The sequence below is a fragment of the Stenella coeruleoalba genome (assembly GCF_951394435.1).
Source record: "Stenella coeruleoalba genome assembly, chromosome: 5".
Lineage (NCBI taxonomy): Eukaryota > Metazoa > Chordata > Mammalia > Artiodactyla > Delphinidae > Stenella > Stenella coeruleoalba.
In genome coordinates, this window is record NC_137150.1 from 144067929 (window position 1) to 144093503 (window position 25575).

Sequence of the window (25575 nt, forward strand, 5' to 3'; positions counted from 1 at the left end):
GAAAGAGAAGAGAGAGAGAAAGGACCCAAGAAAATATTTGAAGAGATTATAGTTGAAAACTTCCCTAACATGGGAAAAGAAATAGCCACTCAAGTCCAGGAAGCACAGAGAGTCCCAGGCAGGATAAACCCAAGGAGAAACTCACCGAGACACACAGTAATCAAATTGACAAGAATTAAAGACAAAGAAAACTTATTAAAAATAACAAGGGAGGGCTTACCTGGTGGCGCAGTGTTAAGAATCCGCCTGCCAATGCAGGGGACATGGGTTGAAGCCCTGGTCCTGGAAGATCCCACATGCTGCAGAGCAATGAAGCCCGTGTGCCACAACTACTGAGCCTGTGCTCTAGAGCCTATGTGCCACAACTACTGAGTCCATGTGCCACAACTACTGAAGACCGCACACCTGGAGCCAATGCTCCACAACAAGAGAAAACACAGCAATGAGAAGCCCATGCACCACAACGAAGACTAGCCCCTGCTCACTGCAACTAGAGAAACACTGTGTGCAGCAATGAAGACCCAATGCAGCTAAAAATAAATAATAAATTTATATTAAAAAAAAAAAGTAACAAGGGAAAAACGACAAATAACATACAAGGGAACTCCCATAAGGTTAACAGCTGATTTCTCAGCAGAAACTCTACAAGCCAGAAGGGAGTGGCACAATACATTTTAAATGATGAAAAGGAAGACCCTACAACCAAGATTATTCTATCCAGCAAGAATCTCGTTCGGATTTGATGAAGAAATCAAAAGCTTTACAGAGAAACAACAGCTAAGAGATTTCAGCACCACCAAACCAGCTCTACAACAAGTGGTAAAGGAACTTCTCTAAGTGGGAAACACAAGAGAAGAAAAGGACCTACAAAAACAAACTGAAAACAATTAAGAAAATGGTCACAGGAACATACATATCGATAATTACCTTAAACGTGAATGGATTAAATGCTCCAACCAAAAGACACAGGCTCGCTGAATGGTTACAAAAACAAGACCCATATATATGCTGTCTACAAGAGACCCACTTCAAACCTAGGGACACATGCAGACTGAAAGTGAGGCGATGGAAAAAGATATTCCATGAAAATGAAAATCAAAAGAAAACTGGAGTAGCAATACTCATATCAGATAAAATAGACTTTAAAATAAAGAATGTTACAAGAGAAAAGGAAGGACACTACATAATGATCAAGGGATCAATCCAAGAAAAAGATATAACAATTAAATATATGCACCCAATATAGGAGCACCTCAATGCATAAGGCAAATGCTAACAGCTATAAAAGAGGAAATTGACAATAACACAGTAATAGTGGGGGATTTTAACACCTCACTTACACCAATGGACCGATCATCCAGACAGAAAATTAATAAGGGAACACACGCTTTAAGTGACACAATAGACCAGACAGATTTAATTGATATTTATAGCACATTCCATCCCAAAACAGCAGATTACACCTTCTCCTCAAGTGCACATGGAACATTCTCCAGGATAGATCACATCTTGGGTCACAAATCAAGCCTTGGTAAATTTAAGAAAATTGAAATCATATCAAGCATCTTTTCCAACCACAACACTATGAAATTAGAAATGAATTACAGGGAAAAAAACATAAAAAACACAAACACATGGAGGCTAAACAATATGTTACTAAAAAACCAAGAAATCAATGAAGAAATCAGAAAATACCTAGAGACAAATGACAATGAAAACACGATGATCCAAAACCTATGTGATGCAGCAAAAGCATTTCTAAGAGGGAAGTTTATAACAATACAAGCCTACCTCAAGAAACAAGAAAAATCTCAAAAAAACTAACTAACCTTACACCTAAAGGAACTAGAGAAAGAAGAACAAACAAAACCCAAAGTTAGTAGAAGGAAAGAAATCATAAAGATCAGAGCAGGAAAAAAATGAAATAGAAACAAAGAAAACAATAGCAAAGATCAATAAAACTAAAAGCTGGTTCTCTGAGAAGATAAACAAAATTGATAAACCTTATCCAGACACATCAAGAAAAAGAGGGAGAGGACTCAAATCAATAAAATTAGAAACGAAAAAGGAGACGTTACAATGGACACTGCAGAACTACAAAACATCATAAGAGACTACTACAAGCAACTCTATGCCAATAACATGGACAACTTGCAAGAAATGGACAAATTCTTAGAAAGGTATAACCTTCCAAAACTGAACCAGGAAGAAATAGAAAATATGAACAGACCAATCACAAGTAATGAAATTGAAACTGTGATTAAAAATCTTCCAAAACCAGACAAAGATACTACAAAGAAAAGAAAATTACAGACAAATATCACTAATAAATAGAGATGCAAAAATCCTCAAGAAAATAGTAGCAAACAGAATCCAACAACACATTAAAAGGACCATCATACACCGGGATCAAGTGGGAGTTATCCCAGGGATGCAAGGATTCTTCAACATATGCAAATCAATCAGTGTGATACACCATATTGACAAATTAAGGAATAAAAACATATGATCATCTCAATAGATGCAGAAAAAGCTTTTGACCAAGTTCAACACCGATTTATGATAAAAACTCTCCAGAGTGTGGGCATAGAGGAAATCTACCTCAGTATAATAAAGACCATGTATGACGAACCCACAGCAAACATCATTCTCAATGGTGAAAAACAAAGCATTTCCTCTAAGATCAGGAACAAGACAAGGATGTCCACTCTCACCACTATTATTCAACATAATTTTGGAAGTCCTAGCCACGGCAATCAGAGAACAAAAAGAAATAAAAGGAATCCAGTTTGGAAAAGAAGTAAAGCTGTCACTGTTTGCAGATGACATGATACTATACATAGATAATCTGGAAGGTGACACCAGAAAACTACTAGAGCTAATCAATGAATTTGGTAAAGTTGCAAGATACAAAATTAATGCACAGAAATCTCTTGCATTCCTATGCACTAACAATGAAAGATCAGAAAAGGAAATTAAGGAAACAACCCCATTCACCATTGCAACAAAAAGAATAAAATACCTAGGAATAAACCTACCTAAGGAGGTAAAAGACCTGTAGTCAGACAACTGTAAGGCACTGATGAAAGAAATAAAAGATTTTTTAAAAAAAAGACCAAACAAAACAAAACAAAACAAAAAAACAAAGATAACACAAACAGGTGCAGAGATATACCATGATCTTGGATTGGAAGAATCAATATTGTGAAAATGACTGTACTACCCAAAGCAATCCACAGATTCAATGCAATCCCTGTCAAACTAGCAGTGGCATTTTTCACAGAACTAGAAAAAAAAAATTCACAATTTGTATGGAAACACAAAAGATCCCGAATAGCAAAAACAATCTTGAGAAAGAAAAACGGAGCTGGAGGAATCAGGCTCCCAGACTTCAGACCATACTACAAAGCTACAGTAATCAAGACAGTATGGTACTGGCACAAAAACAGAAATATAGATGAATGGAACAGGATAGAAAGCCCAGAGATAAACCCACGCACATATGGTCACCTTATCTTTGATAATGAAGGCAAGCATATACAATGGAGAAAAGACAGCCTCTTCAATAAGTGGTGCTGGGAAAACTGGACAGCTACATGTAAAAAAATGAAATAAGAACACTCCCTAACACCATACACAATAATAAACTCAGAATGGATTAAAGATCTAAATGTAAGACTGGACACTATAAAACTCTTAGAGGAAAACATAGGAAGAACACTCTTTGACATAAATCACAGCAAGATCTTTTTTGATCCACCTCCTAGAGTAAGGAAGTAAAAACAAAAATAAACAAATGGGACCTAATGAAACTTAAAAGCTTTTGCCCAGCATAGGAAACTATAAACAAGACGAAAAGACAACCCTCAGAATGGGAGAAAATATTTGCAAATGAATCAACGGACACAGGATCAATCTCCAAAATATATAAACAGCTCATGCAGCTCAATATTTAGAAAACAAACAACCCAATCAAAAAGTGAGCAGAAGACCTAAATAGACATTTCTCTAAAGAAGCCATACAGATGGCCAAGAGGCACATGAAAAGCTGCTCAACATCACTAATCATTAGAGAAATGCAAATCAAAACTACAATGAGGTATCACCTCACACCGGTCAGAATGGGCATCATCAGAAAATCTACAAACAACGAATGCTGGAGAGGGTGTGGAGAAAGGGGAACCCTCTTGCACTGTTGGTGGGAATGTAAACTGACACAGCCACTATGGAGAACACTATGGAGGTGCCTTAAAAAACTAAAAACAGAATTACCATATGACCTAGCAATCCCACTACTGGTCATATACCCAGAGAAAACCATAATTCAAAAAGACACATGCACCCCAATGTTCATTGCAGCACTATTTACAATAGCCAGGTCATGGAAGCAACCTAAATGCCCATCGACAGACGAATGGATAAAGAAGATGTGGTACATATATACAATGGAATATTACTCAGCCATAAAAAGGAATGAAATTGGGTCATTTGTAGAGACATGGACGGACCTAGAGACTGTCATACAGAGTGAAGTAAGTCAGAAAGAGAAAATCAAATATCGTATATTAACACATATATGTGGAATCTAGAAAAATGGTACAGATGAACCGGTTTGCAAGGCAGAAATAGAGACACACATGTAGAGAACAAACGTATGGACACCAAGGGGGAAAAGCGGGGGTGGTGGTGGGGGTTGTGGGATGAATTGGGGGATTGGGATTGACATATATACACTAATATGTATAAAATAGATAACTAATAAGAACCTGTTGTATAAAAATAAATAAATTAAATTAAATTAAAAAGAAACAAACTGGAGAGACATTACAGGACATGTGACGAGCCGAGGGCTGTGTCTGCACTATAAGAAACCCCCAGATTCATAAGAAGGAAAGTGACTCCAAGGAAGTGGGCAAAGAGCCTCAGCAGATAGAAAGTCAAGTGAGTTAAACGGCCAACAGGCACGTGCTTGTATAAGACAAATCACTAATAATCAGTTAGGCCCGAGAGTGCTGGGGCATCTTTCCAGCAGCATCTGGAAGCACAGGCATTTGTCCCAAAGCCTGTGAAATACCTGAGACCTGGGAATGGCCTCCTGTGGGGGGTCAGCTTAGGGACACCCCTGGATTTGCCTGGCAGAGCCTCTCCCAACTCAGGTGGGGGTCCCTTGAAGACAGGGTGTCCCCAGGCCGGAGTCCCCAAAGACAGGATCTCCCCAGAGATCAGAGTCTCCCTGGGTTCAGTGTTGCCGGGGAGGGTCCCTCCCATCTGCCCACAGGGCACCCCCTGGTCTGTCACAAGAAACGGACCACATGGTCGCTGCTGAGGATGAAAGGTGTCTGGAGGCAGAAGCCGAGCCCCCTTGGTCTTGCAGAAGGTCGTCCCACCATGGGGGGAGGGGGCAGTACCTGGGGGGGAAGGGCACGGAGCAGCGCTGGGGGGCCCTCGGGGAAGGCGGGAGGCGAGGCGGGCGGGCTGCAGGGCCTCTCGTGAGCGCCCCAGAGCCGGACGAGCCCCCCCAATCCCCGCACCCGGTCCTGCGGGAGAGGGTGGGCGCGGCGGGTCTCCCCTCGCTCAGGGATCGGTGCCCCGCGTCCTGCTGTGCGGTGGGCGCCAAGCAGGATCCTGGGTGCCGCCCCGAGATGTCCGGGCGCCGTGGGGAAGGAGAGCGGAGACCCCGCGTTTCCAAGCCACACACACACACACACACACACACACACACACACACACACACACACACACACACACGGCGAGACCCCAGGCGCCTCGCCTTCCAACCCCTCCAGAGGAGGGACCTGGCGGAGGCGCGGAGCGTCCGGATCAGTGGGCTGGGGTGGAGTAGGGCCCGCGCAGCAGACGAGCTCCCAGATCATGAGGAGGGCCTCCTGGTCAGGGACGCTGTGATTTCCAATAAAAATAACGACCATGAGCAATTACAACTGCCTCACATGCAAGCAAGAAAGAGCGGATGAAGGGAGTCGTGAAGGAGCCGCGGTGCCGCCTGGGCAGCCCGGACCCTCGATGCGCCGTCTGGGGGGTGGATTCTAAACCCACCTGCAGTTCTTCCCCTAAGCCTCTTGGAAGGAACTCCATCCCTCCCCATACGGGCCTGCAGGTCCCCTCCCCAGGACAGCCCCCCACACCACCCCCGCCCCCACTGCTCCACGTGTAGGCGGGGCCCCTACGAGAGCCTCTGGCCTGCACGGTTGCAGGCCCCTCGCCTGTGCCCACTCTCCACTGGGAGAATATGGTAGAGGTAACGGAGGCCCTGCACCCCAAGCTCACGCCCTTTCCAGAGTTTACCCCTTGAGGACTTTCCTGGAGCTGTCCTTGCATTTGCACATATACACGCACACCGGCTTGCACACGCAGACAAGCACACCCACCACACAACTGCTCAGACACTGTCCTTGTCAGTTTAATTTGTAGGAGCTCTTCTATTGGTCATAGTAACTCTACCTGTTATCTATGTTGGGTTTTATCCTTCCAATAGGTTCTTGACATTTACTTTGGGATATGATGTCTTTTACCAAAACAAGTTTTTTTTGGGGGGGTTGGGTTTTTTTTAATAAATTTATTTTATTTATTTATTTTTGGCTGTGTTGGGTCTCATTGCTGCGCGCCGACTTTCTCTAGTTGAGGCGAGCGCGGACTACTCTTTGTTGCACTGCGCGGGCTTCTCATTGCAGTGGCTTCTCTTGTTGTGGAGCACGGGCTCTAGGCACGCAGGCTTCAATAGTTGTGGCACGCAGGCTCAGTAGCTGTGGCTCGCAGGCTCTAGAGCGCAGGCTCAGTAGTTTTGGCGCACGGGCCCAGCCACTCTGCGGCATGTGGGATCTTCCCGGACCAGGGCTCAAACCCATGTCCCCTGCATTGGCAGGCAGATTCTTAACTACTGAGCCACCAGGGAAGCCCACAAAACAAGTTTTTAAGTTTTTAGATAGTCAGACTTCCCTGTAGAACAGTTGGGTTCTCTGGCTTGCTCAAGGAGGATATACTCCCCAAATCATTTTCTTTTAATATCTTGTATGGTTACCTAGCAAGTACATTCATACTTTTTGTTTCTCCATGTGCACAGCCTGTCTGGAAGGAATTTCAGTGTGTGATGATTTTTTCAAATTATTTTTAACAGGAACTTCCTGGAGGCAGGAGGCTACAAACCCAAACACGTGAACATATATTCTTCATCCTCCTTCACTCCGTGAAGAGAGCAGATCAAACGCAGCCAAGGACGCCCCCTGGGAAGGAGCTGGAGGCTGGCGGATATCTAGGGCCAGTCTAGTGCCCAATAGAAAAACGGGCTACGCACATGCACAGACTGCAGAAAAGGGAAATCCATCGTTAATGATAGGAAAAGACAGTCAACCTCAGATATAACAAAAGATAACTAAACCACACTGACACCCATCTTCCACCTCTCAAGGCAAAACCCTCAGCTGGACAATACACTCAGTTAGGAAGTGTATCTGTCAGCTGCTGCTACATAGCAACCAGCCATGGCGGCTCACGGATGGGACAGGTGAAATTTATTTCATTCCTGAATAAGCCAGGGCAGCTCTGCTTAAGACTCCTGGGGCTGCCGCAGGTCCGACTCTCACCGAGGGGCTGTGGGTCCGTGGGGAGGCTCAGGCCAACGGCAGTGGCCATCTGGGGAAAGCTGTCCTCGGGTGGAGGTCAGGGGCTCCCAGGCAGGCAACAGGTGAGAAACAGGTGAGTCTCTTCTGGCCCAGTGGGCACCGTGCTCACCCCCTCAGCCCCCATCCCAGCATCTGAGAGCTAGGGACACACTCCACCGTCAGTGGTGAGAACTCCTCCGAGCTCTGCCACGGGGACAAGGGGAGATGGAGTGCAGTGGTGCAGCTGCTCGGGAGGGTGACACCCCAGGACTCAGCGGTCCCCCCACCCTGTGAGCCTCGTGCAAGACGCACGCGAGGTGGAGAGACACAGCAGACGCCAAGGGCACACACGACCCCGTTCACCCAGATGTCAGCCCACGGGGAAAACTGAGCCTTTGCGTGGGGAGCGTGCCCTTGTGCCGGATGGCCTACGGGAAGCCAGAGCGCCGTCACCGTGGAGCAGGGCCGTTGGGGTCAGGGGTCAGGGTGAGAAGGGGTCTGTGACGGGAGAAGGCCGATCAGGACATGCACCTTCCTGAATGTATCTTCTATTTCACAATGCAATGGTGAAGGAAATACGGAGAAAGGATGAGCGAATAAAGTAAGTAGGAGTCTCTAAAATCAAAGCTGATGTGAAAGGTCCGGGCCATGGCCTCCAGGCTAACGCGTTAACTAGGAACAAAAGTCAGCATTTGATCTGCTCTCTTAACGCAGTCAAGGAAGAAGGAAGAGTATATATTCACATGTGTCTGTGTTTGCATAAACACTGAATGGGCGCAAAGAGGGAATTCAGTGATTTCCTGAAGACGTTACGCAAGGGCTGCTGGGGACCCGGTGGTGGGGACTCCCTGCACAGCCCTGGTTTTTGAACTACGTGATGCGTTGCCTATTTTAAAAGAACAGGTTGGGGCCCTCCTGCAGCTCCTGGTGTCTCCTGGCCCTCCTAGAGTAACGCCGACGCTCACGCGCTTACAGCTCCAAGCCTCAAGGATGCTGCCCTACTGGGGCAACACGGCTGCCTGCCCAGGCCTCTCCCACGATCCCCGCAGGGCCCCACACACACCTCTCACCGCCCAGGATCCCTCGTCCCTCCCTCGGGCATCATTGGCTCTGCAGCACCTGGACCAGGTCGGTTGCCCCCAGCCCAGGGGGCTCTCCACCGCACCCCCACCTCCCTCACTGCCCAGGCCCTGCAGGGACCCTCCTGGGACCCCCACCACTGGGCCTCAGCCCCTGCGCTTCCACTGAGGGAAGTCGGTGCCCAGTGCCCAGGACCCTCCTCCCAGAGCCCAGGTCCAACGCTTTGAGCTCTCCCGCCAGGACGTGGGACCCGGCCGCATGTCAGCAGCACCTCCCCAGGAACTCCCGGCCCTCTGCCTGTCCTCACCTTGGCAGGTCCCCGCCCATCAGGCAGCGCGGCCTTCACCCCTCCATGTGACGGGCTCTTTCCCCAGGACTCCAGGTGCTCTGGGACCCTGTGTCACCTTGGGCTGCACCTCCATCTCCCCCACCTGCCTCCCCACACTGGCACCTCACGGGGTCCCCGTCCCAGCCGCTCGGCTCAGCCCTCCCCCAGCCCACCCACGGATCCCCTGTATGCACCCCACAGGCACCAGCGTGTCCTCACTTTACTGGAGGCCCCAGGTGACAGAAGGTGACACCACGAACCAGACACACCTGCCCCCCACACCCTCCCCTCTCTGGGCCCCATGGGATGTGTCTGGAGGGGCCTCAGGGGGAAGCAGAGTCCAGTGAGGTCCCCCGCCCGGCCATCACTCCCGCCGGGCCTCCAGCTGGTCCAGCACCAGTGCCGCCTGGGTCTTGGCTTCCTGCAGGAGGCTGGAGATGCGCTGGCGGACCTGACAGACACAGGGGCCCCGTCACCACCCCAAGCCCGCCACCAACCCCGCTGGCCCCACCTCCCCGCCACCTCCCTGGGCTGTCCACTCTGGGTGACCCCAAGCCCCTGACCTAGGGGTCCCCAGCTCCTCATGGGTCTCTTGGTGGTGACGGGAGGGGCCCCTCTGTCTTTCCTGAGATTTGGGGCCAGCCAGCCCCCACCCTCCCGGTCTCCCCACTTTAGCCATGACTGCCAAGGGCAGGGCTGTGTCCTTGAGGACTTAAGGGCCAGAGCTCAAGCGGCCTGTCCATCATCTCGATGCTTCCATGGTGGACAGGGCCTTCCCTGATGGCCAAGCCCAGCCCAGCTGCAGAGGCAGGTGGGGACAGGCTGACGCTCGAAAAGGCCGTGGCGCTCCCATTCCGAGCCGCGAAATCACTTTTTAAAGATCGTCACAAGATCACAGAGACACATGGGCAGTGGCCAGGGCTGGGAATGGGGGCGACTGTGGGGCATCCTTTGGAGTGATGAGAATGTTCCAGGCCTTGACAGAGGTGGTGGTCTCGCAACCCGTAAGTGTGCTTAACGCCACTGAATTGTATCATCTAACACAGTGAGCTGCACGTCTTGTGAATTTTCCTCCAATAAACAGTAACAATGAAATGATCACAAATGCTGCAGTGGGATCATTGCTTAGGCTGGAGACTGTTCTTTGAGACCCTGTGCTGCCAGCGCTACAGCCCAAGCCACCTGGGAGAGACCCCGGCCCTGGCCAGAGCCCCCTGGGAGGGAACGAGGGGGTGCCGGCAGGCCCCCAGGCCGCCCGCCTCCACAGAGGCGCTGAAAGACGGCCCCAGCCGCCCCCGACGCCTGCGTTCTGCCGGCCAGGCCTCGTCCACCCTCAGGAGCTGGAGGAACTACTCATCTGATGGACACTTCCCTCCCTTGAGGACCTGCTGGCCAGGTGCCCTGGGCCCCAGGTCTGGGAGCCACGGCCCGAGGGCAGCCTCCAGTGCCCTCGGCGGGCCCGGCCCACACCCCTGCCCACCTGGTCCTTAAACGCGTCATCGGTGACATCCTTCAGGTTGATGAGCACATTGAAATACGCGCCAAACACACCCGTCTCCAGGGCCTTCACCGCCACCTACAACAGCCAAGGGGCAGGGCCCTCGTCGGTACCGGGGGGCAGCAGGGCCTTGCCCTGCCCACTCCTCAGCCCAGGGACACGGCCTGGGGGCCTCACGCCTCATTCGTGAAGACGGCAAACTGACCAGCCCAAGGGTTCCCTCCAGGCGGCAGGGCCGGCCCTCTCCCCACAGAGAGAAGCAGCTCGGCCTGGCCCCCTCCAGAGGCGGATATAACAACCAGCCCAAGGAAACGAGGCTCCTCCCCTCAGGATGGGCTGCGGACACGCAGAGCCGGCCCTGACGTTCCTGGTCCCCAGCCTCTGCGCACGGCGCGGGCTGCGGACGGGGTGCCTGTGCACATCTGCAAGCCCCTGGGTTTTCTGGAAGAGGGGCGGTGGGAAGGAGGGAAGGGACGGGGTCTGCGGGATGGTTAGGGGTGGCCTCTGGAGACACACTCGAGTTTCTGCTTCTCTCTGCCGCGCGACCTTGCACGAGACCGTAATGGGTGACGGAGCCGGCCCTGCGGGCTGAGACTGACCGAAACGCCCTGTGAGCGCTTGTGCCTGCCCGGCTTGGTGAAGAGCTGTGATGCCCAGTGCCCCTCCGCAGGTCGCCCCCACAGCGCGGCTCCACAGCGTACCTGCAGGTCCGACCGGCAAGCCAGGTTCGCGCACAGGGCCAGCTCCTGCAGCGCCGGCCACAGCGAGGTCACCGTCTCCGCCAGCGCCAGGGGCACGGCCACCGCCCGCCTCAGCCCCTCCTGCAGGGCAGCCGCGCGTCTGGAAGCAAGAGGGTCAGTGGTTAGAGCCCAGGGCGCCCGGACACTGCTGGACCCACCTGATGGCTCCGCTCTGAGCAGACGGAACCAGGATGGGGACCACAGGGAAACTGTTCTTCAATCACAACACACCCCAGTGGGGGACTGACTGGTACCAGGGCCTCCTGAGGCGTCCGGATGTCCGCAGCCAGCGCTGCGCTCACCTGTCCTTGTCCTCAGGTGTGTTCTTGGGCAGCTTCGTTGCTTTCTGCCGGAGCAAACACAGAAACGCGCGGGTGACTGACTGTGATGAGGGGACACGGGAGCCTGGGGCAGGGAGGGGCTTCACGCAGGGCCCACACCACCCCCGAGGTCGGTTCCGTGGATTAGAGCCCTGGGCTCCTGGCAGAGGAGGGCAGGCGACCTGGCGCAAGGCCCCACGTGGTCAGCACTGGAGGCTGGAGAGGAGGGTGGAAGGGAGCGGGTTCTCCAGCCCCAGGCCTCCCAGCCTCCAGGCAAGGCAACCGCACAAGCCCCGAAGTCCAGGTGTCATGGTTCAGGCCGTGTCCGCGCATCCCCGAGGGGCCACACAACCCAGGCCTCCTCTGAGGAGCCATCAGCCCATGTGTCGCCCGCCTCGCCGCTGCCGGGCAGGCCTCCCCCGTCCCGCACCCCGTGCTGTGAGCACCCGTCCAGCCCCGCTCGCTCACACCAGCGCCCGAGGCCTGCCCGCGTGCCGGGTCCAAAGGCGTAGCTGGTGGGGAACATGTCCTGCTGGGTTGTAGGTTTCGCCAAATCTCCGCCCAAAACCGTTAACAGTCAGCGGGTCCATCAACGCTGCATGAGCGTAAACGATCCCTGGACCCAACCGGAACCAGATTCGATCAGCATCCTGACCCGACCAGAACCAGATTCTGTGACCATCCTGGACCCGACCTGAGCCGGGTTCTGTCACCATCCTGACGTCCCCTAGTCTCCCCGGGCGCCCCTCCGGCCTCCTGTCTCCTGTGACACGTGTCTTTTCCGTGTGGACCCACAGCGGCTCCTCCCGGACACGGGGACCTGCCGACTCTGCTGCCGACCCAGGTCAGGGCGGGGCTGGGGGGGCAGGAGGGTCTCCACTGGGCAGAGCTTTGCTGATTTTAGTCAGGTCTGACTTTCACGTGGCCACGCCTGTGTCTGGCTGAGGGGGGCTGCCCGCCCTCAGGGCTGCAGTCTGAGTTATTTTCTGATTCACGGTGAGGTTTCTCTGGTGACTCCACCTGAGGTTGCGCATGTATTCGGTGCAAGATAAGGATGTTTTCTTATTTTTGTTCAAAAGTCTGTCTTCCTGCTGCTCACTGGGGACCTAGACCAGTGCAGTGCCTATCATACTCACACGCGTGTGTGTGTGATCGCCGGTCGGGTGTGTGTGTGATCGCCGGTCGGGTGTGTGTGTGATCGCCGGTCGGATGTGTCTTCAGTCTAACCATTCTATGTTAGGTTCTCTCTACACCACACCTCTTTGCTGACTACTCCTCCTCCTCCTGCCTTTGGGTTGGGTCTCCATGTCCCTGCTGCCCCCCAGTTGCTTTCCGTCTGTCTTGCTCTAATCTCCAGCGGCCAGAATCGCTCACATTTGTTTTTAATCACGTGTTGTCCCTTACATGCACACTGACGCCTCTGCTCGAGCCCCTCAGCATCTGAAGCGCCTCAGACCACAGACAGCTAGAGGTGCCCTGAGAGGAGTGCAACAACTCCGGCCTGGGGAGGCCGTTTAAACTACGACACAACACCAAGGAAAGAGCAAAAGAAAGACTGAATATTCGACGACATGAAAACACAAGGCTCTGATGGTCAGAAACCAGCACAAGCAAAGTTGAAAGTCAAACAAGCTGAGACTCCCTGGCTTATGAAGAGGCCCAGGCAGCACCACGCAGAACAGAGAAGAAAAGGACACCTCACTTTCCTGAGAAGGAAATAAAACCGCTGCAGAAAGTATGAAAACGCTCCTCCCCCTGCCCCGCCCACGTGAGACGCTCGCACCAGGGCAGCACCAAGAGACGCACGTGACCACCAGGTCCAGTGGCTGCGGCGTCGGGGCAGACGGCGGGAGGGCCACTCCAGGGCTCGATCCACACAACCTCTGCAAGGGCCACTGGGCAGCACCCTCCACGTGGGAAACACACCCGCCCTGGGGGGAAAGCCCGTCCCCGAGTCGCTCCTACAGCCCGTCCACCGAGTGCCCAGTGACGGAGGCCAGCTGTCCACACCGCCTGTCCCAGGTGCTGACTGGACCTGGCCAGAATCCCCAACAGGGCTGGTCCAAGGCCTCCACCCCAGGCGACCCCAGAACACCGGGCCACTGAGCCGGGGGTGTCCCTGCTCCAGGAGGACATAAGGTGAAAGATGCAACTGGACATCTGCCTGCCGCCGCTTGCGTAAGAAAGGAGGAGAAAGGGGAGACCCAGTTCTGCCCAAATGCACACAAACATCTCAGGGAGACGTACGCACTGGGGCTGCACCTGCTTGGGCAGGGGGACAACACACCAGCTGCCCTCTGCCCCTGTGAACTCTGAACCCCTGAAGCTTTCACCCATTTTAAAAAGCAAATAAACGAAATTAAAACGTAAAAGAGCATAGGGGAAAGGTGTCAGTCTCTGTACCCCGCCCCCGGGGACCCAGCGTCTGTCGCAGGGTCACCTCTTCCCGCAATGCGACATCCTAGACTGTCCCCGTGCGGATGTGGCACTCACGTCAGGGCAGCCAGCCCAGCAGCCCCCGAGGTCGCCTGGCCCAGGTCCTCCTGCCCCGTCCCCCACCCACCCCCGTGGCGGCTCTGGATGCCTGCTGTCTGTCGGGAGCTCATTCCTTCCCGGGCGTGTCTTCCTACCCCCGTGGGGTACGAGCGCCCTCATTCCCGCCTCTCCCGGGTCCTCTCTGCTGTATCTGCCTTCAGACACGCCTGGGGCTTCTTGACCTTGAATTCGGACCTCGACCTTCCTGCAAGTTCCCCATCCCCCGCCCGGTCTGATGGACGTCCCTCCTCCGCTGCCCCCTGGATGGGCACTGCCTGGATGCAGCCGCCCACGTCCTGTGCTTCTGAAAGTGCCCGGCTCCCCGGGGGCCCTTTGTGTCTCATGGCTGAACATCTTCTCTGATCTCTGAGACCATGACCCACAGCGTTTCTTCTGTGAAGATTCCTGTTCCCGCCCTTCCCGGGATGGGAGCTCTTCCTTGGGGACCTTGTTTTCCTCCGGCATCTGCAAGTCTGGGTGTCACCCATCAGCGGGACTCAGGGACGTGGGCAGGGGGACGCTGAGCCTGGCTGACCCTCAGGACAGGTGCCCTTCTTGCCCCTCCCCCAGCCTGCAGAGACCCCGACCTGGAGTCACGCCTGCACCACACCCGCCGAGCTTGGCCCTGCACGAGCGGGGGGAGGGGGGTGCCCAAGAGGGGCTAGACCACTGTCTCCTCCCTCCAGCCCCCGGGGTCTATAGACAACTGTGCTCGTGGCAGCCCCTCCCCCTCCCCCTGTGACCCTGACCCACTTTTCTCTCGTCCGGACCCCGTACTGTCCACCGACCCCACTCTCCCTCGGGGTTGCCTCTGCGGGGCTGGTGACGGAGGCCTGTCTGCACGCTCACCAGGTAGGCCTCGAAGGCCCGGGCGTCGGCGTCCACCATCGCGGTCAGCTCAGTCAAGGCCGTGTGGAAGGGTGGGACCAGGCGCCGCACGGTCGCGTCCAGGTGTTCGAACTGGCGCCGCCCGTAGGTCATGAGGCCGGCCATGGAGGCCAGCGCGGCACCCTGGGGAGAGTGCCCTGTGCGTGGGACCAGCCCCAGGCTGGGCGACGCCCCCAACCCCGGCCGTCCCCCCCGCATCCTCGCCCAGGCCCCACTCACCATGGCTGCACTGGCTGCGGCCACGGAACCGCCCCCTGGGGCTGCCGAGCGGGCGCCCACCTCACGGACGAAGGTGCGCAGGGGCTGGTCAACCAGGCTCTGTTCTGGGCCGACCTCGGGGACCAGGTACCTGCAGGGGTGGGGCTGGGAGTGAGGGTCTGCATCGTGCAGGGGCGGGAACAGGGTCCTGGGTCATTGCAGCCAGGCCGTAAGGGTGGGGTTGGCCAGGCTGGGGGCCCCTGATTCGCACCAGTGTGTGTGGGGGGCAAGGATGTGGGTCCAATATGCAGAGTGGCTGCCCCGGGGAGGGGCTGTGACCAGCCAGGAGCTGCGTGAGGACAGAGTGGGACCTTGTCGGGACCCCACTGGGCCCCCCAGCAAGCTCCCAGCCCCACGCCTGGTGACAGAGCAGAGCTCTGGAGGACTGAGGGGGTCTCCACGCAGGGGCGGGGGGCGGGGGCTGCTCACTCGATGATCCGCTCCTTGGGGTTGAAGGGGGACAGGGAGTCCAGGCCCAGCCGGTTCACCACCTGGAAGAGGGGCCGGTGAGTGGAGTCCCCTTGACCGGCAGGTCCCACCCCTGCCGCCCGCGGGGCACCCTGCCCTGGTGGGGAGCCTGCAGGGCACAGCTGCCGCACCCCATGCCCACCAGCAGCCCTGCCAGCTGAAGGCCTCACTGACAGCAGGCACCCTGCCTGGGCTCCGGACACACCACCCACCCACCGTGCTGCTCCAGGGAGACCAAGGCCCGTGGTGACCCCATCCTGCCCCCACAAGAGCCTGTGCCGGAAAGGGACCAAGAAAACTGCCTCTTTGGACAGGATTCCAGCTCCTCGGGTGTCAGGGTCTCTCTGGTTCTTAAAGGCCGGGAGCTGCCTGATCTGCCCAAATGTGAGACTTGATATGTGAGGAAAAGTGAATTTTACCCAAATTCAAAATTAAGTTGGAAATATCCCCATTTTGGAGTAGAATTCTTTCCACCAAAAACCACTCAGGACACTTTATAATGCTCAATGCCATCACACAGTTCCAACCCCTCTGAGCCACACAGGTGACATGTTCCACACAAAACAGAAAATGACAAGCGCAGCTTGAGGGAAACGAAGCAGCAGGTCCCCGGGGACGGTCATGAGGTCTCCCTGAGGATGTGGAAATGGGGCAGAGAGCGCCCAAGGGCTGGCGGTAGAGCCGGCAAGCAGCCCGCCTGCCGCAGAAAACCTCAGAGTGAGGAACAGAACTGTCAGAATGGAATTCAGCACCCGGCAAAGCTGGCAGCAAGTAAAGGAAACCATTCACAGCCAGAAGTGACCAGAAATGCCCAGAAAGACCTCCTCTCCCAGAAGCTGGGTCCACCCTGGAGACATCTGCGACCTCTCACGAGTAGGGGTGGTCTCGAGTCCACAAGAGCTGTGTCAGACGGGAGACCCTTGAAAGAGGACATCTCCAAGGATGAATCTTGGAAAAACCACCCATCACAGGAAATACTGGGATACTTCCCAGTCTCGGCCTTCCGTTTGGTGAAGCACGAAAACAAATCTTTCCTGGGAATTCTAACCTGACGGGGAGGTGGGCCACCGTTCACACAGAATTCTCTTCCTGTGTGGCACCAAAGCTCCAAGCAAAAGGCTCATCTAAAGTGGCCCAAACACCTAACAGAGGCAAACACAAACTAAACCAGGTGACCAAGAATTACCACAGACGAAACTCTAAAGAACAGGCCCTCACGATCCAAAATCACAAAGCGCGTGAAGAAGCAGCACCATGAGAATCAGCAGACACAACAGTCTGCAAAATCAGACCTTCAAGGACTGCAGACCTCAGAACTTTCAGATAAAAAATATAAAATAATATGTTTTAAAAGACAGTAGAGGGCTTCCCTGGTGGCGCAGTGGTTGAGAGTCCGCCTGCCGATGCAGGGGACAAGGGTTCGTGCCCCGGTCCGGGAAGATCCCACATGCCGCAGAGCGGCTGGGCCCGTGAGCCATGGCCACTGAGCCTGCGCGTCCGGAGCCTGTGCTCCACAACGGGAGGGGCCGCAACAGTGAGAGGCCCGCGTACCGCCAAAAAAAACAAAAAAGAAGACAGTAGAGAGCGTCAAACACATTAATAAGGAATAAATAAATGTGGGAGAGGTGAAAGCTTCTTAGAGAAAAAGGATGAAGTTAGAAAATTCTCGATGCTCCTAATACTTGCGGCTGGAATTTTAAGAGGAGCAGGTCACTTACACATTCTTAAACTACCTCCCCAGGGAGTCCTTATTAACAACAAAAGGAAAACAGAAACACTGCAGCGATAACCCTGGGTCAGGGATACCAGCTTGACCAGAGGACCCAGGTAACGCCCTGAGGGGGACACTCCATCACTTCTGTGCTACTCCTGGCGGAAACGCACAAGCACACACAGCCCTGAGACAGGTCAGACCGGCACCCAGCGAGCGGCGCTTCACAAAGCCACCAGCCGGTGCTCCACAGTCCGTCACGGTCAAGGAAAGACGGGGAGAACTGGGGACCTGATCCAGATTAAAGGCCATAAAAGACAAGCCAGCCGAACCCTCTGCTGCTCTGGGGCAGACCATGGACGGGGGGCACGGATGCGATTTGATTCCGGTCTGCAGATTAGACGCCAGGCTGTACGTGTAAGAGAACGTCCTTGATCTTAAGAATTACACCCTGACTAAACAAGGGGTAAAGGGCACAGTGTCTTCAATCTACTTTAAAATGTTCCAGAAAAAAATATGATTATGCATGGAATACAGAAATAGAGTGATACAGCAGATGGGGCCAAATGCAACAATAGGTGAACCTGGAGAGCATAAAAGAGCTCCTGGTACTGTGCTCGCACCTCTTCTGTGAGTAGGAAATTACATCAAGATAAAAAGTTACACAAAACTTTGTAACTGCTAGAAAGAGAATAGACCCAGCCATAAACTGCATCAGTGATTGCAAAATGAAGGCTGAGAAAACCACAGTGAATACGGGGGAAAGAAAGAACAAAAAAGGCAGAATATGTGGAAGAAAATGCTACCGCAGTGTAACGGGTGTCGGTAAAGTGAAAGGACCAAAAACTGGATCAAAAATACAATGAAGAAAATATTCCTGAAGCTAAACAAGAATGAACCTGTGAATCACAAGAAACCTTGTTCCAGAGAAAAAACTGATGTGGAACAATCCACAGCAAGACTCCTGTGGCAGCGTCGTTGACCCTCAAGGATAAGGATGGAATTCTTCAAGCATCCAGGAGAAAGAACCGGCCACCAGGTCAGGGTTAGCCTTAGACCTCCACACAGGGACATTCATTCCAAAGGTGGTAACGACGTGTCTGCAACGTTCTCAGGAAAAGACTGGTGACTTGAGGTTTCGGTTGTCCTACGGTCTTGCAAGCATAACATCACAGAAAGACATTCCCAAACCTGCCAGAACCCACAGAATAAAGCCCCTGTGAGCCTTTCTTTAAAAATCTGCCTGTCTGTGAAATCCAGCCAGACAGATGGGAAAGGACAGAGATGCATAGTGACCTCACTTGTGTATAGAACCAAGATTAAACATCTGTGGGTATTTAGTATGTGTGGATATGGGTACAGAAGGTCAGTGTTATACACTGACAATGTAAAAATAACAGCAAAGCAGTTTAAATCTGGAACAGAGATGACCACTCACACAAGCGCATTAATTTTTTTGTCTCTCTTCACCAAGAGTCAACAGACATTGTCTAATATTGATAAACAGCTAAAGGATTAAATACATTATTTAAACTTAAAAAGTTAAGCACCTAGAACTAATAAATGAATTCAGCAAGGTAGCAGGATACAAAGTCAACACACAAAGGTCAGTGCATTTCTAAACACTAACAGTGAACAATCCGAAAAAGAAATTACAAAAACAATCCCGTTTCAATAGCATAAAATACTTAGGAATTAATTAACTTAACCAAGGAGGTGAAAGACTACAACGAAAACTACAAAACGTGATGAAAGAAGGCAAAGACAAATGAAGGGGAGCACGGCCCACGTCCAGGGCTGGAAAGACGGTGCTGTAAGACAGCACCACCCCCCAAAGTGGCCTGCGGAGTCAGCGCGAGCCCCGTCACAGTCCTGACAACGTCTTTTGCAGAAACAGGAAACCCCATCCCGGACACTGGTGGCAGCTGCACACCTTTATCCACACACACCAGTGGCCAGTGCACTTCAAAACGGTTAAAAGACGGCAAATTTTATGTCATGTCTATTTTACCATAATTTAAACAACTGAAAAAATATTTAAGCACCAAAATAACCAGCTCCCTAAAAAATAGCACAAGTCTAAAAAATCAGGAAATAGAGAAGCAAGAAAGACAGCAGTAAATGCTGTGCAGTTACTGTCTCATTCATTTCCTGTGTCTCACGTTATGGGAATGTAGATTCTTTTCTTAAAGTGTATATTATGCTTTCAGATGATTATGTCTTCAAAGCTACACCACTGAGTATAAGCTCTGTTGGCTTCCGCCAGACAGCAAAAGGCAGACCTCCCTCTACCGCACTTCACAGATAGTACGTTTCTGACAAATTGAAGGTTTGTGGCAACCCTGCTTCAAGCAAGTCTATTGGCACCATTTTTCCAACAGCATTTGCTCACTTTGTGTCTCTGTGTCACATTTTGGTAATTCTTGCAGTATTTCAAATCCTCCTCCGGCACAAAGATCAGGACTCTGTAAGCTCAGATGATGGTTAGCATTTTTTAGCAATAAAGTACTTTTAAAGTAAGTATGTACACAGCTTTTTTAGACATAATAGTATTGCAAACTTAATAGACTACAGTCTAGTGTAAACATAACTTTTATACACACTAGGAAACCAAAAAAATCGTGTGAGTTACTTTATTGTGATATTCGCTTTCTTGCAGTGGCCTAGAACCAAAGCTATGCTATCTCCAAGGTGCCTGTGCTGATAAAAATTAAGTCAAACTGATACATTTGGATAAAGTTTTTAAATTAATAAATCAAAAATAGAGATAAATATATTGTTATCAGGTAATTACCAGAATTCCTAAAAATAGACTAACTCCTCCATACAGCCCAAAGGAAACCACATACTCTCATGCCTAAAACTAGGACAACAGTAAGTCCAGACATACCTGCTAAATTAGTAGATACAAAAGGATAAACTCAACTACCAAAAGACAAAAGCTTTCAGAGAGGGCTTCCCTGGTGGCACAGTGGTTAAGAATCCACCTGCCGATGCAGGGGACATGGGTTCGAGCTCTGGTCCGGAAGGATCCCACATGCCACGGAGCAACTAAGCCCATGCACCACAACTACTGAAGCCTGCGCGCATAGAGCCCGTGCTCCGCAACAAGAGAAGCCACCGCAATGAGAAGCCCATGCACTGCAACGAAGAACAGCTCGAAGAACAGCTCCCGCTCGCCGCAACTAGAGAAAGCCGGCGCCCAGCAACGAAGACCCAACGCAGCCAAAAATAAATAAACAAATAAATAAAACTTTCAGAGAAATCCAATCACGCGTTCATTATAAGAAACGCCCTCAAGACAAAATGACTCTGAGGCCAGAGCAACAGGACTGAGAAGGACGGCCACACCCAGAGCAGGCGGTAGGACCTGGGACCAAAGGAACAACTTTGTGAATAACCCATGGACACTAGATTCATGCACCCAAATCCCAACAGGCAGGGAGCGGACGAGGGGCAGGTCCTTCCATCCGCGGGACGCGGCTCCAGGACAGGCACCGGGCCCCGTCCTCTCCGCTGAAGTTTCACAAGACTGAACACATTTTAGGTCACACAGAAAACCTCAACAGTGTCCCCCAAATGAAAACAGTGTGATCTCAACTTCCAGGCACGGACAAGAAAACAAAGAAGGAGGAGGCCTGGCCCCGCAGACAGGGCCCCAGGCCCGGGGTGCAGGCGTCCGGAGCCCCCGACCTGCTCCCTGACTCACCCCCAGCCCCACCCACCAGCCGGAGCCGCTGCCCCTCCTCCAGGACGAAGAGGTTCTCCTTCTCGCAGTAGAAGGCGGCCACGTCCAGCAGGGCCTTCAGAGGCACCAGGCCCACCAGCTGCGAGCCCACCACCGGGAGGCTCAGCTCCTGCAGAGGTCAGAGTTCAGAGGTTGGAGGTTGGGGAGTCAGCGCCCAGGGGGCTGGGCTTGAGAGACAGGGGAGGGGACCCACCCTGCTCACCTGGGCTTCTCTGCAGGTCTCCTCGTAGACCGTGTGCAGCCCTGTGACCTCAAAGTCCAGGAGGTTCATAGACACCTGAGCCAGGTTCTTCTCATCCAGGTACCAGCCGATGCCCTGCACCTTTCTCAGGCGTCCTGGCTGCCAAGGAGAAGGCTTGCCCAGCCCGGCCCCGCCCAGCCTCTCCTGCGCCCCGCACTGAGAGCCCCTTGGCCCTGCATCCCCCAGCCAGCCCGAGGGCTCCCTTCCACCCCAGACACCCGGACGAGGGGGGCCGTGGCCTGAAGACCGTGCGGTGCAGCCAGGCAGCCGGCTTCAGGCAGGTCTGTTCCTCACTCGCCCATTCTCATCTGAGCCGGGAAAGGGCCTGCCCACCACGGGAAACCAAGGCCCCGAAGGGTCAGTGCCACGGGGCCCGCCCTGCACAAGCCACAGGCTCAGACCAGGCCGGGCGGCCCGGGCATCCCGCCCACATCCCTGTCCTGGGGCGGTCTCTGCCTCCCACCCCTTGCCCCAGAGGCCAGCTCCTGGCCCTCACTGCCTGGGGTGACTCAGTCTACCGTTCGGGCTTAGGCAGACTCTTGGCGTCAGCAGAGCACAGAGAAGGATTCGGGAGTTGCCGTGTTTTTGTATTGTGTTTGCAGACAACTGAGTGTTCAGCACGGAAGCTGGGCTCCCAGGGCCTCAGCTGCCTGGAAGGCCCAGGGCTCTGGGAGTGGGGCCTGACAGGTGGGCAGGGCCTCCTTCACCGGGTGTCTCTGTGTCTGTGTCCAGCTCGAACTTTCTGCAGGAGCGATACTCACACTAGGTGACAGCTATGATGGCAGACTTGGTGGATCAGGGCACCTGGGGGTACCTGGAAGTACCTGAGGCATCTGGAGGTACATAGGGGCACCTAGGGGTACCTGGGGTGCAGAAGCGGCTGTTTTCCTATCAGTGTGGAAATGATGCAGTATTTTAACCACAGCTGCAGCCCTGCAACTTCCATGGAAAATGTCCTTAAAGACCTGCTCCCCAGCTTCAAACCCTGGAACCCCGACCCTGCCGGTCCCACGTGGCGTGGACCCCGAGGCAGGCTGGTCAGCAGCCCCACGCACGGGGCAGGGCCTGGGCCCCCTCCGGCGGCGGCACGGGTGCCCTCACGGCGACCCCGCGCCCGCCCTCACCTGGCCCGCCCCGCGGCCCTGCTCCCGGAGGTCGAGGGCGATGCGGTGCGCTTGCTCCCTGGTGCTGAGCAGGTTGACGTTGAACGCGATGAGGAACTTCCGCGCCCCCGTGACAGTGGCCCCCCAGCTGGGGACGAAGGAGCTGGGGCCGAAGTCGGGCGCCCACTCAGCCTGCTTGAGCTGTGGGGAGACCAGTGGGTGAGGGAAGGCGGAGGAGGGCCCACCCTGCGAGGTCCGCCCCCAGACTGCCCACTGGGAGGGGACACCGCACCTTCTCAGGCAGGGCCTCGTACTCGCCGGCCCGGATGGCCGGCAGAGACTGGCGGCTGGCCGTCCGTGCTGCCTCGCCGTAGAGGTACACTGCAAGGGGCCTGGCCGGTCAGGCCCTCGGCCGGCGGGCGCTGCAGGACCCCCATTCCCGCAGCTCCGTCTTGCTGGCAGCGCCCCCATCTCTGAGCCCCGTCAGATGGGTGTGGGTGGTCGCTGATGGGCACTCTGTATGGGCCAGGACCCGTCCTCTGCCCACCCCTGCTGCCCCTGCACAGATGCCCCAGAAAAAGCCATTGCCCGCCCACAACAGGGGCTGGAAGGATATTCGTGTTTCTCTCCAACGTGCATTTTCATTGAACGAGCAACACGCCCGCAAATTAAGGAACGAGGAGGAGAGAAAACAAAACTCACCACCAGCTCTGACACCTGCACAGGGCAGGTGACACCCGTCCATCAGCCACATTGCAGGGGGCTGGACCTGTGCCCGGGCTCACAGGTCCGCCTGCTGCCCTGTGCTGGGCTTTTCCTTGATTTGGTTAATTCCCCAAAGAGACTGTTTAGGGGTCCCCGTCCGTCCTGCTCAAGTCCTTTACAGAGCGGCTCCTCGGTCCCTGCCTCCCTGACAGCTGGGACCCTGTCCCTGTGGTTTGTCCCATTGCAGGAGAAGCGGGACATATTCCCACCTGTCAAAAACCTGCATGGTAGGGTTTTTGGGTTTTTTTCTTAAAATGCATTTTTAAGGATGCAAGAGCAGAGAGCCTCAACGGATGGTTGAGGCTGCTGGGAAGTGAAGTGAAGTGAGGAGGGGCCGGCTGGGGGAGCCCCTGGGGTAGGCCGCCCTTCCCCAGGCACGCACCTGGCACACCCAGCTCCTCTGCCAGCCGCTGGCCAAAGGCCTGAGCACAGAGCACGCATTCGTCCATGGTGACGCCCCTCACTGGGATGAAGGGGCACACGTCCAGGGCGCCCATCCGAGGGTGCTCCCCTGCACAGAGATGGGGGCTGAGGAAGCTGGGGCCCGGGTGTGGAGCTCGGGGCAGACCCTGCACTCCAGCCCCCTGCACACGCACACCCGCACTGACCACAGGGCCCCGGGAGAAGCAGCCCCCGATTTCTGCGGCATCTCAGGGGTAAACCCCTCCCTCTCCTAAGAGCCGAGAGGATAAGTCCGAGCCCTCAGGGAGGGGCGCTGTCACCCGGCTGCCTTACAGAGGGTCCTTCTCAGAGCCCAAGTCCCACTGCGGGTCAGATGGCAGCTCCCGCAGCCCCCTCCCCCCAGGCGGTTCCTCTGAGATAAGCCTCCATCTCTCTTCACCAGTTGGGATCTCTTGTGAATTCCCTCCCCCTCTGTGGGCGTCCAGAGACCCTGCCCTTTTGACCAGCTCCCCGTGTGTCCACCGACCTTTGACCCTGCCGCCCACAGAATGTGTTTGGTTTGTGGGCTGTTGACAGATCGGGCTGTGTCCCCCACCCCCGCCCAGGGCCTGCACAGAGTGCGATCACCTCTCTGCCAGCCACTCCAGGGCCCCCTGAAACGTGGACGGGGTCCAAGGAGCATCCAGCCAGTGCGATGGCCCCATGCCCCTGGGGAGTCCTGTGGGCGAGGCCGGCCGTGCGCACTCGGGCCCTCACCTCTGTGCCTGCCCATGTCGATGAGCCGGTGGGCGACCCGGGCGGCGTTGAGGGCCCCCTCCACCACGTCCTCGGGGCGCCCCACGAAGGTGTAGACGGTGCGGTTGGTGGAGGGGCCAGCGTCCACGTCCAGCAGCACGCAGCCCGGGGTCTGCACCACCGCTCGGGAGATGGCGTCGATCACCTGGGGACAAAGCCAGGCCTGCGCCTCGGTCTCCCCATGCGGAAGAGGGGGCGGGAGCTGCAGGGGCCATGCCCGCCCTGCCCCCATTCAGACACGATGCGGGCGAGGACCTGGACATATGGGGGCCGGCACCCGGGCAGCACCCTCTGGGAGAAACTGAGGCAGGAAGCAGAAACCGGGCGCAGGGCCTCTCAGGGCCCCGAGAAGGTGACCCACAGGCCAAGGTCACAGAGGGGCAGGGCCCCAGTCCACAGGCCACCTGTGTCTGGGGGGTGGAGCGTGAAGGGCCCGGAACCTTCTGAGGCAGCAGGAAGGCCTGCCCAGCTCTCTGTGCCTCAGTTTCCTGCAGGTCACGTGGGGATGAGAGCGGCGCCCACCTCAGAAGGTGGGGAAGGGAGACGGGGTACCCCCCGGGGACCCTGAAATGGCCCTGGGGGTCGGGCTTCAGGGGCCCTGTTTTCACACAAGAGGCCAAGTGACCCCCCCGGACCCCAGGCCCAGACCTGGGCCAGGACCTGGCTGCCTGCCTGCTGCCACCTTCCTCACCCTTTCCAGAGAAGACAATCCCCAAACCGCACACTGAGCCGCATTCTCCTTGCCCTGAGCCCCTACACCGCCCCCCGCCGCCCCCTGGTGCCTCACCTCCTGGTTCTTCCCCTCCGAGAAGTTGGGGACACATTCTACCAGCTGGGACATGGTCCAAGCCCTGCTGTAGACGCTCCTCTCGCCAGCAGAGGTGGGAAGGAGGCCAGCAGGGCCTTTATGCCCTCGGGCGGCGCCCCACCCCAGGGCCAGGCTTCTTATTAACCGAGTACATGGGGGAGGGGCAGAGCCAGGACCCGAGAGGCTGCCAGTGGAGGGCGAGGACTGAGGCCTCCACCCACGTGGGCGTGGGCTCCGCCGAGGGAAGTGCCCGTGGCCTGGACCCTCGGGG

General features: G+C 54.8%; 1 protein-coding gene across 1 annotated transcript; it reads right to left on the minus strand.

Annotated features, from left to right (window-relative positions):
• Positions 1 to 9388: 9388 nt before the first annotated feature.
• FTCD (formimidoyltransferase cyclodeaminase) lies at positions 9389 to 25337 on the minus strand (the record flags this gene model as incomplete). The annotated part of the gene is made up of 14 exons (XM_079921744.1): positions 9389 to 9475; positions 10505 to 10600; positions 11224 to 11362; positions 11565 to 11608; positions 14967 to 15128; positions 15225 to 15354; positions 15693 to 15754; positions 21168 to 21299; positions 21393 to 21530; positions 22556 to 22735; positions 22827 to 22915; positions 23682 to 23810; positions 24458 to 24641; positions 25284 to 25337. 14 exons carry the CDS (start codon positions 25335 to 25337, stop codon positions 9389 to 9391), a joined length of 1626 nt encoding a protein of 541 aa, XP_079777870.1.
• Between the last annotated feature and the right edge of the window lie 238 nt (positions 25338 to 25575).